Consider the following 15684-nt stretch of genomic DNA (forward strand, 5'->3'; position numbering starts at 1 on the left):
GCCTGTAGAAGCCTAACTTGATTTACAGATCAGATCTGTGCTGATGACAGTGGAAGCACCAGAACGGTTCCTGCGACTGTGTCTGAAATCGTCTCCGTGCCGTCTTTATTCCAAACCCACAGACAGGAAATAAAACGGGTAATCACATTAAAGTAATGATTTCAGATGACAGGCACAAAAATAAGGTCATTCCCTCTCTGCTTCATTCTCTTGTGCCTGAATACTGGAGTCCTCAACAAGTGTTTGAATTTATGTAGCTCACATGGAGAAATGTCTGGGCCCAATGACGGGAGCTCAGAGTTAATAATAGCGTTCGAATTGTGCCTGAAGAGCTCAGTTGGGGATCAAGACTCTGCCGTCCAAACCCCCTGGACTGAACATCCAATTTCAAAGCAGAACAAGGGACCTAAATGCTGCTTCTCACCTCCCCCGGTGCTTTCCTGGACTTGAACATAGCTTTAACATCATTTTAGCATCCGTGTTCAAGTTTTATTTTGTATTAGTGCGAGGAATACAAGTGATGGCAAACTGTGCGAGAAGAAGCACACTCCTGACTTCTCGTGCGGCTCCCCAATGCCTTTGGCAGGTGAGTGAAAGTGCCTGTCTGGGAGCCCTTTGCTGTAACATGGGCAGTTACTCCCTGAACGTTGTCTTAAATATCAAGGTTTTTGTGCTAAATTAGGCGCGAAATATTTTGTCAAAATCAGTGTCCAGAGTAGAGTGGCTTTAAATTATGCATTTTCTTGGCAGTGTAACACATGTCTTGAACTCCACTTAAACACCGGGAAGGCTCCTCAGCCTTTCCACTCCCTCGCCTGTCTCCCGGTGTTGCCGGAGAGGGGAAGCTGATTCACTGGGTCGCCAGAGTGGTTATCTTAATCCCCAGGTACACATGCTGCAGAATAAGCTACTGCTACTTCCCCCGCGATTCTCAAGGATCTCTATCAGCCCCAAATTACATTTTGCTTCCTTCTCATTTCAGCACCCGACAAGTATATTAACTTTTTGAGGACCGTTGCCTACCTCGTGTGCATATTGGGGCGCCTACTTGATTGGCTCAGCACCATGGACAGCCGCAGCCTTGCTTCTGCCTGAGCCTCTGTACCGCCACGTTAAATCGGATAAGTGGCGATAATCTTGTGGTTGGCAGAAGCTTCTCGTAACGTGGAAAAAAGAAGTAGTATTTGTAGAAGCAGCAGCTAATGGGTGTATTACTCGACACAGTGAGGCACCTGGCTGTTGGCTATTTGCAAGGAGGGCCGATGCAAAAATGTAGAACTCTTGGTTCAGAGATGATACCTTTTATTAGACCAACAGAGAAATGACAAAAAAATATCTTTTTCTAACAGCTTTTGGGCTCACATACCCTTCATCGGGCTCAGGGAAAGTTAAAGATGGTTAAAAGTCCCCATATGTAAGAAATAAACTTCATTTTTGTACCTACCCGAACCTTCATTTTTCATCTAGCCAAACCTAGAACCCATGGTATTATACTGAAAGTAGTTTGATCCACTAATTGTAATAGCAGCATGTAACCATACAGAGTAAAGGCTTCATATAGTGCTTGCTTGCCCTGGAAGTGGACTTTTTAACCCTTGTATGAGGTCATTATGTAGGGAGGTTTGGGGAGTTATTCAAACGGGGGTGTACCCAGTGTTCTTTGGGCAGGACAGTCTCTCTTCCTTATGGCCTTCACTCCTGTGCTTCCCTCCAGCCCTGTGCAGTACCTCTATAAACCCAAGTTTCCCATGGCCATCCTATGCCTGAAGCCTCCTCCAGAAATAATTTACTGCGCCCTAAAATCGGAGTGTAAACCAACAAGAAACCAAGGCCTGAAAGCTTCAGGCTGCAGATGAGGAAACAGACTCCCCCGTTGACTTCAGTAGGAGCTAGACCATTCCCTACTGTTTTGGAAATTGGATTTTCAAAGACTCCAGGGAGCCGGGTGCAAAGTGGTCACTGGAAAAACCTTACTCGATTAATCACCTTTAAAAATACCACCCTAGTGAATGGACTTACTGCAGAGCAACTCAATTACCAAGCCTCAGTTTTCCAAAACGCCCAGTTATTCATCTCTTTCATTATCCATCAGTTATCTTAATTACCTGATATCTTGCTTAATCAAACCTATTCAGGCTCTCCCATGATTTTCTCATCATTGAGCTTGTACTGCGTTCCTCTGGCTTTATTTGGGCTGCAAAGCGGTCCTCACCGTTAACTGTCCAGCTTTGGCTCAGTGTGAGTTTAATGGACTTCACACAAAGGGTGGTAACTTATGTTGGCTGCCTACACATCACCCAGCAGAGCCCTTTGATGTTCTCCTCTTGGTGGAGCTACCCCATGAGTAGCTGAGTAGCACCACCGGGACAGCTAGCTGAACCATTAGAGGTCCACAAAATCACAGGCCCAGCCCAGCCTTGCATCAAAACCTGAATTCCCAGGAGAAAACAGTGGGTGGGAAGAAGTAAATGACCCTTTACAATTAAAACAAAGCAATTCAACCCAGTGCTTGGAGAGCCACCTGTTTCTTCAGTAGAGCCCAGGCAATTCTTCCAGACTTAGGTATCCAGATCACACAAATATACCCCCAAACTACGTTATCTTGTTACCCCCCTTCAGGTCCACACACAGCTGGGTTAGGTGATGGTTTCTGTATAGTGCTGGCATAAGGGATGTTTTTTCGAAAGACATTTCGTGATCCCTTCCTACTAAGTGAAACCTGGCATCCAATAAATTTAAAAGCCTGAAATATGGCTTTCAGTAAATCCGCAGGAAGCAAGTTTGCCATAGCCGTATTCATTAGTAATTAATTGTTTGGTCCTAACAGTTTCTGAAACTTGGGAGATAGTACGAACACAATGGATTTAGCCAGTTTTTTATACAATGGTGTCCAAAACTGTAATTAAAAATGTGTTTTGAAGCATTTTCTCACAAGTTATTGGTATTTTCAGATGGTGGGACTGGATTATGAGCCTAAGCCCTAGGTCTGAAATGTCTCTGGAACAGACATGTTCAAATTCCAGCAGGATTAAGTCTGATAAGTTGAATTCAGTCCTGTGGTGCCAGTAGCTTGGATGAGACATTAAAATAGAGGTCTTGGCTGTACTGAGTGGATATGTAAGATCCTGTGGCACCCTTCACGGCTCTTGGTCAAAATTTCCATCCCCAGTCTTGTGTCCCAAATACCAGCTGGTTTCCACTCTGCCCTCAGTAGTGGTCGTGTCTCACTGGTGCTGTAAATGGATGTGGATGTATGCACATGACCCTATAACGCATCCTGTGCATTAGACAAGTAGCCATAGATATAGTTTTGGATCCTCCCAGAATGAAAGGACCAATATAATTGTTAAAAATATATTTGTCATATTTGTTGTCCAACTGGTAAACGAGCAGGATAAGTCTGCAACAATTTCTAACGTACGGAAACAAAGTGCAGGGCTGTGAGCAGACATGGTGCATTGAGGCACAAGGTGTCCTGGAGCTATGCCTGCGGCGGCAGTCTGCAAATCCTCCCTTTCTCATGGCTGCCACGACGGGGCTGTTCCAGGGGTGTAAAATAGCAGTCACACCGACCAAGGTTGGTGTAACCTAGTTGCCGGAGACCTGGTAGATGCAACCCAGGCCAGTCACTTTAGGTATCTATCAAATGAAGGAATGCATGGTAATGGTTCAGCACCCAGCATTTCCTCACTGCGTATTTCCATTTCCAGTCGCTGCACTGTGTGTAATGGGTTACTTTGATAGATGCTGCCTACTGCAATTCAGACTTCATACAACTTCCGCATTTAAATCAAAGAAATGGGGTTTTCTTATACACATATTCATTGTCCATTTCTTGGAGGTATTGCATTTTTTTGAGTGGCGTTAAGAATTATTTTAAGTGGCTTCAGTGGCATTAGAAGATCTCCTATAGTAAATAATAGATTGGACAGAAGCTGTAAAAAGCCACAATTTAGGTCTGAAGCATTGTTCTTATCATCATAGTACACCCAGATCTCTGTCAGAGATTTATATTGATTTCCTTTTGTTGCGCTGAAACGGCTACGTCTCGGTTTTGCTGCTTAAATCTGGTTCTCTGCATTCATGTGAACATGCACCAAGCCCCCTTATCAAGATCGACGATGTTTAGATAATTTGATTTATCTTAATGATTTTTTTTATGAATCCCAAGAAGTGGCAGAACAGATTAGAAATGTGCATTGTGTGTGCCTGAATAATCTGAAGCAATCTTTCAGGTTTTATTATGAGTCATTTCCATTGGTTCTCCATAATATCATCTTTACAGTTCTCAGAGATATTTCCCTCAAAATTAGCAAGCTCTAAAAAGATTATTGCTTTCTAAATAACCTACCACCAGTTTCCTGATGTGCGCTGAAACCCAGGCATGCAAGTATATCCCTTCCAGAGACTGCTTGTCTGGAGCTTTGCATTCCTGCCGAGATGTTCACTCTTCTGCCCAGCGGTCTCTAGAAATCTGCTCCTGAAAGCCTGGCGCTCTGTCCTTATTGAAGGGAGCTCACCCCTGTGCAGAGGGCCAACACGAGGCCTGCACACCACTTAAGTCCCACTTATGACCTAATTTGATGGGTTAAGTGGAGCTGAAGTGACGCACCAGCGCTGTGCCAGCCCGGTGCAGAGGGAGGTGAATTCTCTCCGTTGTTAAGAGGTCTGTGATTCATTCTTTAACAGGCCATGTTTTATTTTTCTGCTTTAGCCTTCACGCTATGATGTGCAGGCTCTTTGGGACCAAGACGCTTTAGTTCAGATAGAGATGGGCGTCTCCAAACGTTTAACGATGGGGACAGGAAAGGAAAACGGCCCGCGGCTGCCTTGTGAAGAATCACGTTGTTAGTCCTGCACCCTCCCTGCTCACCTCTGCCTCTGGGGCTCCTTCCATTTGGATAAAGCTCTGATGTTTGGCAATGCCAGCCAAAGCCCTCCAATGCAGGCTCAGAGATAGGGGGTGCTTGAAAGCCTGGTTGGGTTCTCCATCACGTGGCCCAAAACCAGGCAGGGCAAAACTTGAGACAAAGAAGAGCTCTTTTCCCTCGACCCCGCCTGTATCTCAGCGCACAGACATGCTGAAATAGTCTCACTACTTCATCGCCAAACTGGGACTTCTAGCCTCCGAGCTGCAGCCACCGTGCAAATCGACCTCCTTTTGGCCCCGGGGGTGCAAACGGAGCAATACGGGGGACAAAGTCGTCCCCATACCTTTCTCATGTATTTCCTCCCACTCGAAATATAGTGCAGTGCTACTCAGGGTTAGCACCGTAGCGGGTTGTGCAGCCTGCATGAGTGAAATGAAGTATTAATCCTGCTATTCATACAACAATACGGACTTACAGGGCCTAAAATGAGCAAGGCCTTAATCTCAAAGACAAGAGAGTTCTTGCTGAGAGTCATTTGCTAAATGGATGGTATACATTTAGCCATAAGAGATAATCAGAGCTGAAGTGCAAATTAGCAAACACTCTCTTGTACGATGTTAACAAAGGCTCATGAAAGAAATGAAAGGAGGTCGGCATTCGGTCTCTGCTGTTAAAGCCGGGTGGAATTTAAAAAAATTTTTTTTTTGGATGAAAAGGGTTTTGCTGAAGATTGATTAGTTCAGAATCATAATTATTCACAAAAGCATTTTGATGAATCTCCCGACTTGAAAAATTAATGGAGGGGGCAATTTTTCAAGTTGAAAAGATGTTTCGTTTCCAAATTTGACATGGAGTAAAGCTTGAAGAACTGAGGGGGGACAACTGGAAAAAGGTTTCAGTGCTCTCAGAATAAAACATTTCTGCCCTTTCTTAACAGCTTCTCAGTTTTCTGATCCACATATTTTGTCATTTTGAGCTCTCATTTGATCGTGAACTTTTTTTTTTTGATATCTCAGTTTTTGTCCTCACGACAAGGGAAAGCATTTTTTTCATGTAGGTCCCTGGTCACTGCTTTGAAAACGAACAGCTCCACTAGATTGAAACTTTTTGCAGCCACTGCTAGGACAACAGCAGTAGAGACAATATCAGCCAGACACAAGAGGTTTTAGTGTGTCATAAAGAGGCAATTAACCTTTCACTTTGTTTAAGAAAGACCAATGACTTTTATTTCCTCTACCTCTCTTGGTTGTGTTTTTTTTTCCCCTTGTTTTGGGTTTTTTTAAACATCAAGTGGTTTGTAGTACTAAAGAGGTGTTTAGTGTGCTGGTCCCTCAGACAAGGAGACTCTCTTGCTGTCAGGATGTCACTACCTGTAGTGCATTTGTCTCCAGAAAGCTTTGCTTTGCTTTGCTTTGTTTGAAGCAGAGGATAAAATACAAAGCAAACGCCAAAATGCAGGGCATGTTTGTGTGTGCAGCAAATACATTGGTTGAAACAAAGAAAAAGCTCCCTTCGGTTATAAAGTTTGTCTGCTAAATGGGATTGTCAGATCTTTGCTTTCTTTTGAGACATATTCTCATAAGAATTAAAGATGGGCATATGCACACATGTATATATACACGTGCACGTTTGCCTCCCGTGTTGGCATGTTAGATGTCCAGCTGGTCACTTAATTGTGCTGATCTCAAGGTCAAATGAAGGGCCTCATCCAAAGCCCGCAGAGAGGAAGCCTCCCATCAGTCGCGTAACGAAGACGGCGTGAGTCGGGTGCCAGCTCGCAGCGGGAGCCCGTGCCACGGCACCAGCTGCTGGGTTCAGGCAATTTGTGTTGCTGCTGGAGCAGGCACCCCCACTCCCCTCCCTCTCTCCCAGGGTGCAGAGCTTCCTAATTACACCTCTTCTTTCCATCGACTTCGCTGGGATTTGGATTTAGGCCTTAGATACGCAGTTTTCATACTTCAAGTTTGAAGGGCTGATTTCAAATCAAGCCAACTACCACGGCTCTGAATTCCAGCCACAAATTGCACACGCATTTATGGTGTGAAAACGTGCACCGTGGAAGTGTTGTGTTAGTCTGGAGCACAGGAAAATCTCCAGTGCCTGTTTCCTGCTGTAGAAGAAGCAGGAAATCACCACGCGATGCCTGTTGGAAGATGTTGAGATTTGGGGATTTACACTCGCGCGTGGCAAAAATAGTATCGACTCTCACTAGCACTCACCATTGATGTGGGGATGGATGAGAGCCACTTCCATATAGTGATCCCTGGTAATGTCTCTGATGGCCAAGAGCTCCCGAATCGACAAAACCGCCGAAGCGCGTGAAGATAAAGACGCCGTTTTTGCCGTACAAAAGAAGTTATCGGCATCGCAGTGAAGCCGAGAAGCTCCAACCAGCGGGGGAGTCCCTTCGTGATGGATCCCACGAATGCACGTGTTCAGAGCCAGTCCTTGCTCCAGACAGAAGGAGAAGAAAGAAAAGGAGAAGGAGAAAAAGCAGAAGAACTAAACAGATGAATGGAGGGAGAAACAAGGTTATTCATCCTGAATTACAGAGGAGCTCTTGAGACATCAGTGACTTGGCCAGGATCACGCAAGTTATCCACATTTGGAGGAGCCGAGCGTGCCATCTTCCAAGGTCCGCTTTGAAGGAAGCGCTCTTCAGGTGGGTTAGATGTGTGTAAATACTGGACCCTGTTCAGGGCTGCGTTATGCTGCCGTCTTCCCTCTCCGTGCGTGTCTGGAATAACAAAGTGGCGTTGACTGGTAGTTTTTGGAAAGTCTAAAAATTCCCAGTTTATATAAAAAAAAAAAGCAATGCAGGCAGAAAACGTGCGCCTGTGTGTGTGTAAGATAAAAGACATGACCTCTCGGAGACCTTTGCAAGCTTTATTTATAGGACCATACAAATTTGAGTTATAATGAGGTGTAACAAGGTCTCTTACGCCGTTGAACAAAGTCAGCTTATTAGATTGCATGTATTCTACTTTAATGGTGTGGACTGACAGATGAACTTGAAGGAAAGATGCAGCTGTGCATATCAAAGCTTACAAGCTTCCCCATTCAGCGGCAATTGCGAATGAATGAAAACATGGTGAAATCATGGATTCTGGTGGTTAAAATAAGGAAGCCTGAACACATTCGAATGCATCGACAGTAAAGTGATGATTTCCAAAATGGAGACGGCGTGTTCTGGATATCAGAGAGGTGCCACGTACTCTCCCCTTTCATGTGAAGTTGCCTTAGGTAGCGAATTTTAAATAAACCCGCAGTCTTTCCTAGAGTGATTCCTGACTCGTTCCTGGGGGTTTACAAGTATTTCTACTCCCTAATCAATGGGGGAACGCGTTTGAAAATCGTGATAGATGAATGACAAAGTGGACTGAGCGAGCACTTTCCTTCCAGAAAGGTCCCGGTGACCATCGCGCACCCTCTGGAGAGGAGACATGGAGTCGCTTCTCCCGTTGCTGAAACGAAACCGCCTCGGGCAGCTTTTCTCCAGTTCACAGAAATGCTTTGCAATGGGTTGTGACAGGAAGTGATGAATACTTTATCTATTTTTAAACTCCAGGGGAAAATATGAGATACGTAGATTATTTATCCAGATTAAAATGTGACCGGGGCATTGTTTTTAGGTCTCCTATTCTTGTGCAAAGTTGCACTGTATTTTTAATGGCCACAATGGAGGCATGAATTAATTTCTGCCTTTGCCTTTTTATGCATTCTTAGTTAAATATAACTTGAATCTTGTCCTAATTGCAATTCTCATGTTAATTTAGCTCTGATTCAGAATTTCCATCATTATTCTTTGTAGTTATCACTGAATTATTTTTGAAATAATGGAAAGTTCAGGGAAGATGCTCCAGTTTGTGATTGCACCTTTGAATTATTTATCATATTCACAGAGAAAAATGCGGTTCAAATGGAGCTTGAGCTATAAGCAGGTCTCAGTAACTCAATGGGAAGGGGGTGTTCCTCAGTAGGATGTTGGAAAGGCCTCAACGGAGACCGAGGCCTCTGTGAGAAAATGCATCGTAAAAACGCTCCCCGTTTCAAACAGCAAAGTCCATTAAAAGAGACAGGCCAGAGAGAGGGTGGGAGAGGTGGGCAGTTCTCAGCCCCGATTTAAAGACTAAGTTAGAGACGGAGCCAGGAACAAAAGGCAAGTGTTTGTCCCGTGATCCATCACGGCTTGCCTTGTGCTTTGCATGATAATATCGAGCCAGGACAGTAGCAAGTGGTCCCACGTTACCGCGCGGCTGCAGACCCGACCATTCGGGCCGTCGTTTATGCGCGAGGTCTTTGCCACGAGCTGGCTGGGGAGCCGGCGCGGTTCGGAAAGAGAGAAACTGGAAACAAACTCTCAAAGAAAAAAGGAAACTTGCTTAATGTAAGCGGCAGTTTTGCTAGAGGTGAGTGAAGGGAAATTCTTCATTTATAAACGGTTCGTTGACCCATGATAATAAAGCAGTGCTGCAGAAGAAGGATAATTATCTACTTAAGTATCAGATGCCCTGAGGGTAACGGCTTCCCTTTTTTCCTTTTGAAAAATGAACTCAGATTAAACAAATGTCCCTTTTCCTGTTTCACTGTTGACATGAATTTCCTTTTCACAAGTAAAATTAATTAGTTTTTTCTGTTCCTTTATTCCTGGTATGGAAATCAGGTCTGCACAGCAAGTTTCCAGCTCTTCCCTGGGGCCCCAAGTTCAACCAGCAGCATCCTTTATGAAGGTGCTTTGTACAGCATTCGGGGAAGACGGGCAAATAAATTACTGGAGCTTTATTATGCCCTTTAGGTACTTTAGGCTCGGGCAGGGGCATAGCCTCCTAGAACCAGAAGCCCTCCAAACCACGACATATATTCATCTCTTTGGTGGTTTCATTAGCAAAATAAATACCAATATGTTTGTACGGTTTGTTTTGATTTTTTTTGTTCCCAAAAATGTTTCATTTCAATAAATTAGGGAGAACTCATGGGGACAGCACAGAGACTTACTGTGCTCTGTTGAACAGTGGAGGCTGCGTCTTCAAAGCTGTTTAGCACCCTGAGTCTCTTGAGAGCAATGGAAACTGGTAGATACGGGTCTCCCCGGAAAGGTCTGGCCCCATTGCAATATTGTCTGTCGCGATTTCGGTTCTGAAAAGCGATCGGGACATGGCCTCGATGACTTCACCCCCGGAGACCTCAGGTTATTTCACGTCAGATTTGCAAATCTGCTTCCTTTGCTACGCTTGGGAACGCATCCTGTCTCTGTTTAGGCAAATAAACTGTCCCCTCAATGTATTGATTTGTCATTTCCAATCTCTCCCTGGGCGCCTTGAAAATCCTCCTGATACCACTTCAACTTTTGTCTGAACCTCTTAGCTTCAGAGCAGCGCCTGGTTACTTTTCCTGAATACTTGCAAGCCTATAGGTGCTGCGAGCATACCTGTGCTTCTGTATTACACTGACATGGAGCTTGAATTTCTTTAAAGTGTTGGTAAAGCTCTCATTTTAGTATTAAAAAAGTAACAAGTCATTCACTTTCCATACCATTTGGTCATCCAAATTCACATGCAATCAAAGGTGCTGTTGAATCCCAGGGGAGGAAGTCCCTGGAGGTGCCCGGAGGGGCTCTCCTGCAGCACGGGCATCCAGATCCAGCTTCCAGAGCTGGCTACCTTGACCACCCCCAAACGTGTCAGAAGTGACCGTCGGCTGTGTGTGCAGCACGCGGTTACACAATCGGGTCCTTCGTTAGGAATGATACAACTGCCTGGTTTCTCTTTATTGGCAGGATAGATGGTGCAGTTGTGCTTTAAGCAAACCCTTTGCGAACGGTCTCGGTACATTTTCATTGTTTACTTCCTGGCTACTCTTCAGTGACTCAAGAAGTGTTGTTGCCAGAGGCAGAATAAGTAAAAATGTGTCAGTGAACCTGGGGCTTCACAAGAAACAGCTCTAATTAACTAACTAAGCTTATAAAAGTACATCGTGTTAATAATAGATGAGCATTCCTAGTGATCTGCAATTGCTGAGTTACTAAAGTAATGACCCTGATATTCTTCATGCAGACCCAGGCTTTCAACTTGGATGTCCTAAAGCTAGGAATATGAGACCAAGATGTTCAAAGGTGACTACCCAATTGGGATGCCACACACTCACCTTTGCACAATCAGGCCCTCCAAGCTGTCTGGGGATGGACACCCAAAGTCACTACCGGCTTTTGAAAATCTTGGCCTCTGTCTGCCTATAGCGCTAGGAAATGTAGGCAAGTGATTTTTCAGTGTTGTTAAGTTGCAGCATCAAGACACTTCTCTTAAGGCACCTACATGTTAATTTAGGTGAGAAAATTTGGACCTACAACAAGTGCTTAAGGAAGTGGGGACAGTTTCTGAAGAAATCCTAAAATGATCTCTGTTTTCACTATGAAACCCTTCCTCCCTCAGCTGCTGGTCTTGGCATGACCCCGGCATCAAGAAGAATATGAAGGGGAAAGGGATGTGCTCTCCAGGAAGATAGACACCTCATTGCTCCAGTGAACGGTATGAATACAGAGTCATTTTGCACGCCCTGGTTTGCATTTATGCCTTAACCGAAACAACCTCAGATGTCCTTGTCTGCCCTCTCCGACCAGCGGAGCGTTTCTGCGACCTGCGTCCTGACGAAGTGGCTGATTTATTTCGTGCGACCCAAATGGTCGGGAACGTGGTGGAGAAACACTTCTGTGGCACCTCGCTCACCATTTCAATTCAGGTTTGTCGAGTACCTCGCTAAAAAGCCGTCCTGTTTCCTTTTAGTATTTTGTCAAGCTTTCAGCCTTTGTCCTTGTGTCGCTGGGTTATGGAGCTTCAGACTTTAAGGGTTGGTCAAAGTAGAGCAAAAAAAAAGGGAGCGCGGTGCTATTTTTTGCAGCGTACAGCAGCTTGCCAATCCCCCGCTGTGAGAAATGGAGTCGAGCGCTGTGTCCTGGCTCCAAGAAAAGCCTGGAAAAGGAATGGGACCCAGATCCATTACCAGTTTGTACTCCTGTAAAACTTATACAGTGGTATCTGGAGCGGCCGGACAACTCGCCGCTAGAGAGAGCGGCCTGCAGCAGGCACTGTTGTAGGGGGGGCGGTGGGAATTGCCTGTTTGCATTGAGCATATGGCTGCCCCGCAGCAAAAAAGCTACAGACGCATACTGCCCATGCACTGATATAAATGACATTGGTGTGGTGGTGCTCCTGCTACACAAGGGACAGCTTTGCTCAGGAGGGGAGCGTCACGCACCAATGCAAGGCTGCAGTGCACATGGTGCGTTTGCACCGGGGGGAAGTGTCACGTGTCTGCACCCCTAATTCTGCCAACTCCATCAGGTACGGTACCTACTGCCATGTCGGTTTTCAGTGGCTCCCGGTAAGTGCCGCCCAGATTGGGCAGGGTCGGGCTCGTAACGAAGGTCGTCACAACGCGCGAGTAGCTCGCTGCCTGTAGGGACCAGGAAGGGAGTCTCTCCGCGCACGGCCTAGCACAGCATCATGCAATTTTATTGCCTGACTCAGATGCATCTCCCGAGGCAGGGCACTGGAGTAGATGAACTTCTTCTTCCGTATAACCTCACAAAGTCCCATGTGTAAATCAAGTCTGGAGGTCAAACCCTTTTTTAACGTAACAAGTCTTTAAATAAACAGGCTTTGATTTAAAGCAGCACTTAGTCTGTATTTTACATCAACACATAACAGAAACCTTATTGCTGGCAATTAAAAACTGTGATCTGAGAGCATGAAAAATAACAACTGTGCCAGTATTTGCTTCCTCTTAACATATAATTTCTCACTTTATCATGGCCTGAAAAGGAAAAGCGTCTGGTCCCAAAAGCTTTGTGCTGATGGTACTCAGGAGAATCCTATAAATTAACACACAATGAAATTGGATTTAAATTATTAATCGGTAATATTTCTGAATCCCCACGAGATCCTTGTTAGCGCCTCTCATCCGAGTCTTGGTTTTTTTTGCTTACAGGATGGCCCCGAAGCTGGACAGACGGTGAAGGTGAGTGCTTATTATGCAGGGTACAAATGAATAAGAGATGATTATGAGATGAACATTTCTGTATCGTTATTTTATCCTTGAGCGCAGGGACCCCGGGCCTGCAATGGTTGTAAATAATTTTATCTAAATGGCATGGGACAGTGTTTACATTTCCCTTCTATTCCAGCCAAAGTTTTCAGTCGTGAAAATATCATTTCTTCTCTTCTTAAAAAAGAGTCTGAGATGGTAGCTGGCTCTACTTCATTTCACATGTATAGACAGCTAACAAAAAAAGCCATTTTCTCAAAATTGTTGTTTTTATGGTAAAAATATTGCCTTTCCCTCCATAATCTTGTAGCCTTGCTTTTTTATGACCCATTGAGTTGTCGCTGATTACAGGAAGAATTGAACTGCACCACGTTGGACAAACGCCCGTCTAATCCATCCCTTCTTCCTCCACATTCTCGTCACATCCTCGTTACCAAAGTTCAAATCTAATGGAGCCAATGAAGCTTCAAAACAGATCTTAAGCAAACTAGTGCAAAAAAATGATTTAATATGATATGCTCCACTCGAGTAATAAAATAGATAAAGTCCAAGATGGTTCTGCAGCCATGTTTCACTCCCCCATCATAGAAATGCCTGTGTAGTTAGATTATATGCCTGAGCATTAGATAAAGGCTATTTATTATACTGGGAATCAAAGGGAAGTCAAAATATGGTTATGCTTTAGCACTTTGCAAAATCAGATTAGATGCCTCGGAGAAGCTGCTTGGGTTGATTAAGGGAGCTCTAACAACCACATGATGGCACAAAGAAACATTTCACTTCCCTTCAGTTTGCTGTACTGACCTCCCTTCTCATGGGCTCCCAGCGATTGCTGTAAGCCTCTAGCAGAGTTGTGCGGGGAGGAGAGATGGAGAGAAGCCCATGTCTTTGAGAAGCCCAGGGCTGTGTAGTACTGAAACACAATTGCCTACGGTGCAGCAATGAAGCACTTTCCGCAGCTGCTTGTGGTAGACTACAGGCTGGCACCGGGCACAGGACAACCATGAGTGAAAATGGGTTTAAATGCCATTTTTCCCCCCCCAAGGGTTTTGTTATTAAATCCAAGATGTTGTAGCAGGCAGCTCGTATTATGTTTGCTAGTTGCTGCATGGGGCGGAGAGGGGATATTCCCCCCTCCATGCCACTGCTGCACGTGTCAGGGGGGTTTGTGCCTTCCTTGGACTCGGTGGGTGTTGCCTGCAGCCGTGGTTGGGGATTTTGACCTGGCTGTGCTAATGTTTCGGCCAGGACTTAAACCTGGAGGTTGCTGGCCGGAGGGTCTCGCCCCGCTGCTCAGGGTCAGACTGGCGCTGTATTTGGGGCCCGGAAGGAATTTTTCCCCGTGGCCAGATTGGTATTTTTGCTGTGGCGGGGACACGGCCCTCTACTTGGTATTGCACGAGTATATATTAGCAACCTTTACAGCAGCAGGACACTGGGGACCGCGATCCCCCGGCTGCCCCGGGGCAGGTTCAGCTGCGATGTCTTGTGCAGTGTCAGGGTTGTCTGTATAGTTCTGCTAAGAGGTTAGACAATGGGTTTGGGTTGGGATAGGGATGATCCTGGGGGTCGGACTAGATGTGACTTCCGGAGGTCCCATGCCCAGCCCTGCAACTCTATGACTTTGTGATTTTTATGGTTTCTTTCTGTTGCCAAGAACACATGATCCCCGCCAAGAGAGAGGATTCCAGGTAGCTGCTATTTTTAGGAAGTGGTCGTTTGTGCTAATGAGAGAAATTAGAGATGAAAAAATATGACGGCCTTCTCAATTTGTGGATAATAAAAAGCACATGTTTAATCCTTAGCAAAGCAGGTAGATATTATTTGTAGCTTTTTATTTGTGCAAGGGCCAAAGGCCATAAATGGGTCTAGTCCATGAATTGTAAAGGCATTCAGGGCTTCTCCGAGGTCCCAGACTACCCTTTTTACCAGTGTAATGAGAAGAAAATGATCCGTGCTTACTGCGCTCAGCTCTGGCAGTCCGCGATAGAGAGCGTGTTTTCATAAATCAGAGGTTAGGAGTTTGCATTTTTCTACTTTTCTGCATCGTTGGGCAACGCTATAATCTATTGTCATCACTTCAAGATGTTTCTCTTCTGCAAACACAGACAATTATTCTGTTCAGAGAATTAGGAGCTTTCAAAATCTAACTCAAAATTATTACTATGATCTGAACCTTCTTTAAAGTAAAGGAAGCAGTAAGGTGGGTCTGAGTAAGTTAATCACGGTGTTCCTCTGTCTGTTGAGGTTCACAAAGCCTGAAGCAACCTACATGAGACATGAATGGCTTTTTAAATCTTAAACCGAAGGGGTTGTGCATTTCTGTGCACGTGCTGTTTATGCGGAAGAGGAGGATCGGGGAACGTGCAGGGGAGGCAGCCCAGTGACAGGATGCTGAAAAGGCTGAAGTGCTCGATGCCTTTTCTACCTCAGCCTTCACCGGCGCGGGCAGCTCCCAGACTACCGCACCGGGTAGCACAGCTCAGGGAGGAGGGGAGCAGCCCTCAGCGGTGAAAGAACAAGTTAGGGACTATTTAGAGAAGCCAGATGTGCATAAGTCCTTGGGGCCGAACAGGATGCACCTGAGGGTGCCGAGGGAGTTGGCTGATGTAATATCCGAGCTGCTGACCTTTCTCTCTGCAAGCTCCTGGCAATCAGGAGAGGTGCAGGATGATTGCAAGCGGGCAAATACAGCGCCCATCTTGAAGAAGGGGAAGGAGGAGGATCTCGAGCCCAGTCAGCCTCACCTCAGTCCCTGGAAAGATCATGGAGC

At 45.4% G+C, this 15684-nt stretch overlaps 1 protein-coding gene across 12 annotated transcripts in view; it reads left to right on the forward strand.

Annotated features, from left to right (window-relative positions):
* FHIT (fragile histidine triad) overlaps positions 1-15684 on the forward strand; it is a 763307-nt gene that overhangs the window by 598824 nt on the left and 148799 nt on the right. For all 12 annotated transcript variants that reach the window (XM_025198990.1, XM_014517979.2, XM_014517977.2 and 9 more), the window contains 2 exons: positions 11461-11606; positions 12855-12884. In XM_025198990.1, the coding sequence (XP_025054775.1) occupies positions 11461-11606; positions 12855-12884 (176 nt within the window). The remainder of the gene's footprint in view (positions 1-11460; positions 11607-12854; positions 12885-15684) is intronic.

Source organism: Alligator sinensis, unplaced genomic scaffold (assembly GCF_000455745.1).
Source record: "Alligator sinensis unplaced genomic scaffold, ASM45574v1 scaffold469_1, whole genome shotgun sequence".
NCBI classification, from domain to species: domain Eukaryota; kingdom Metazoa; phylum Chordata; order Crocodylia; family Alligatoridae; genus Alligator; species Alligator sinensis.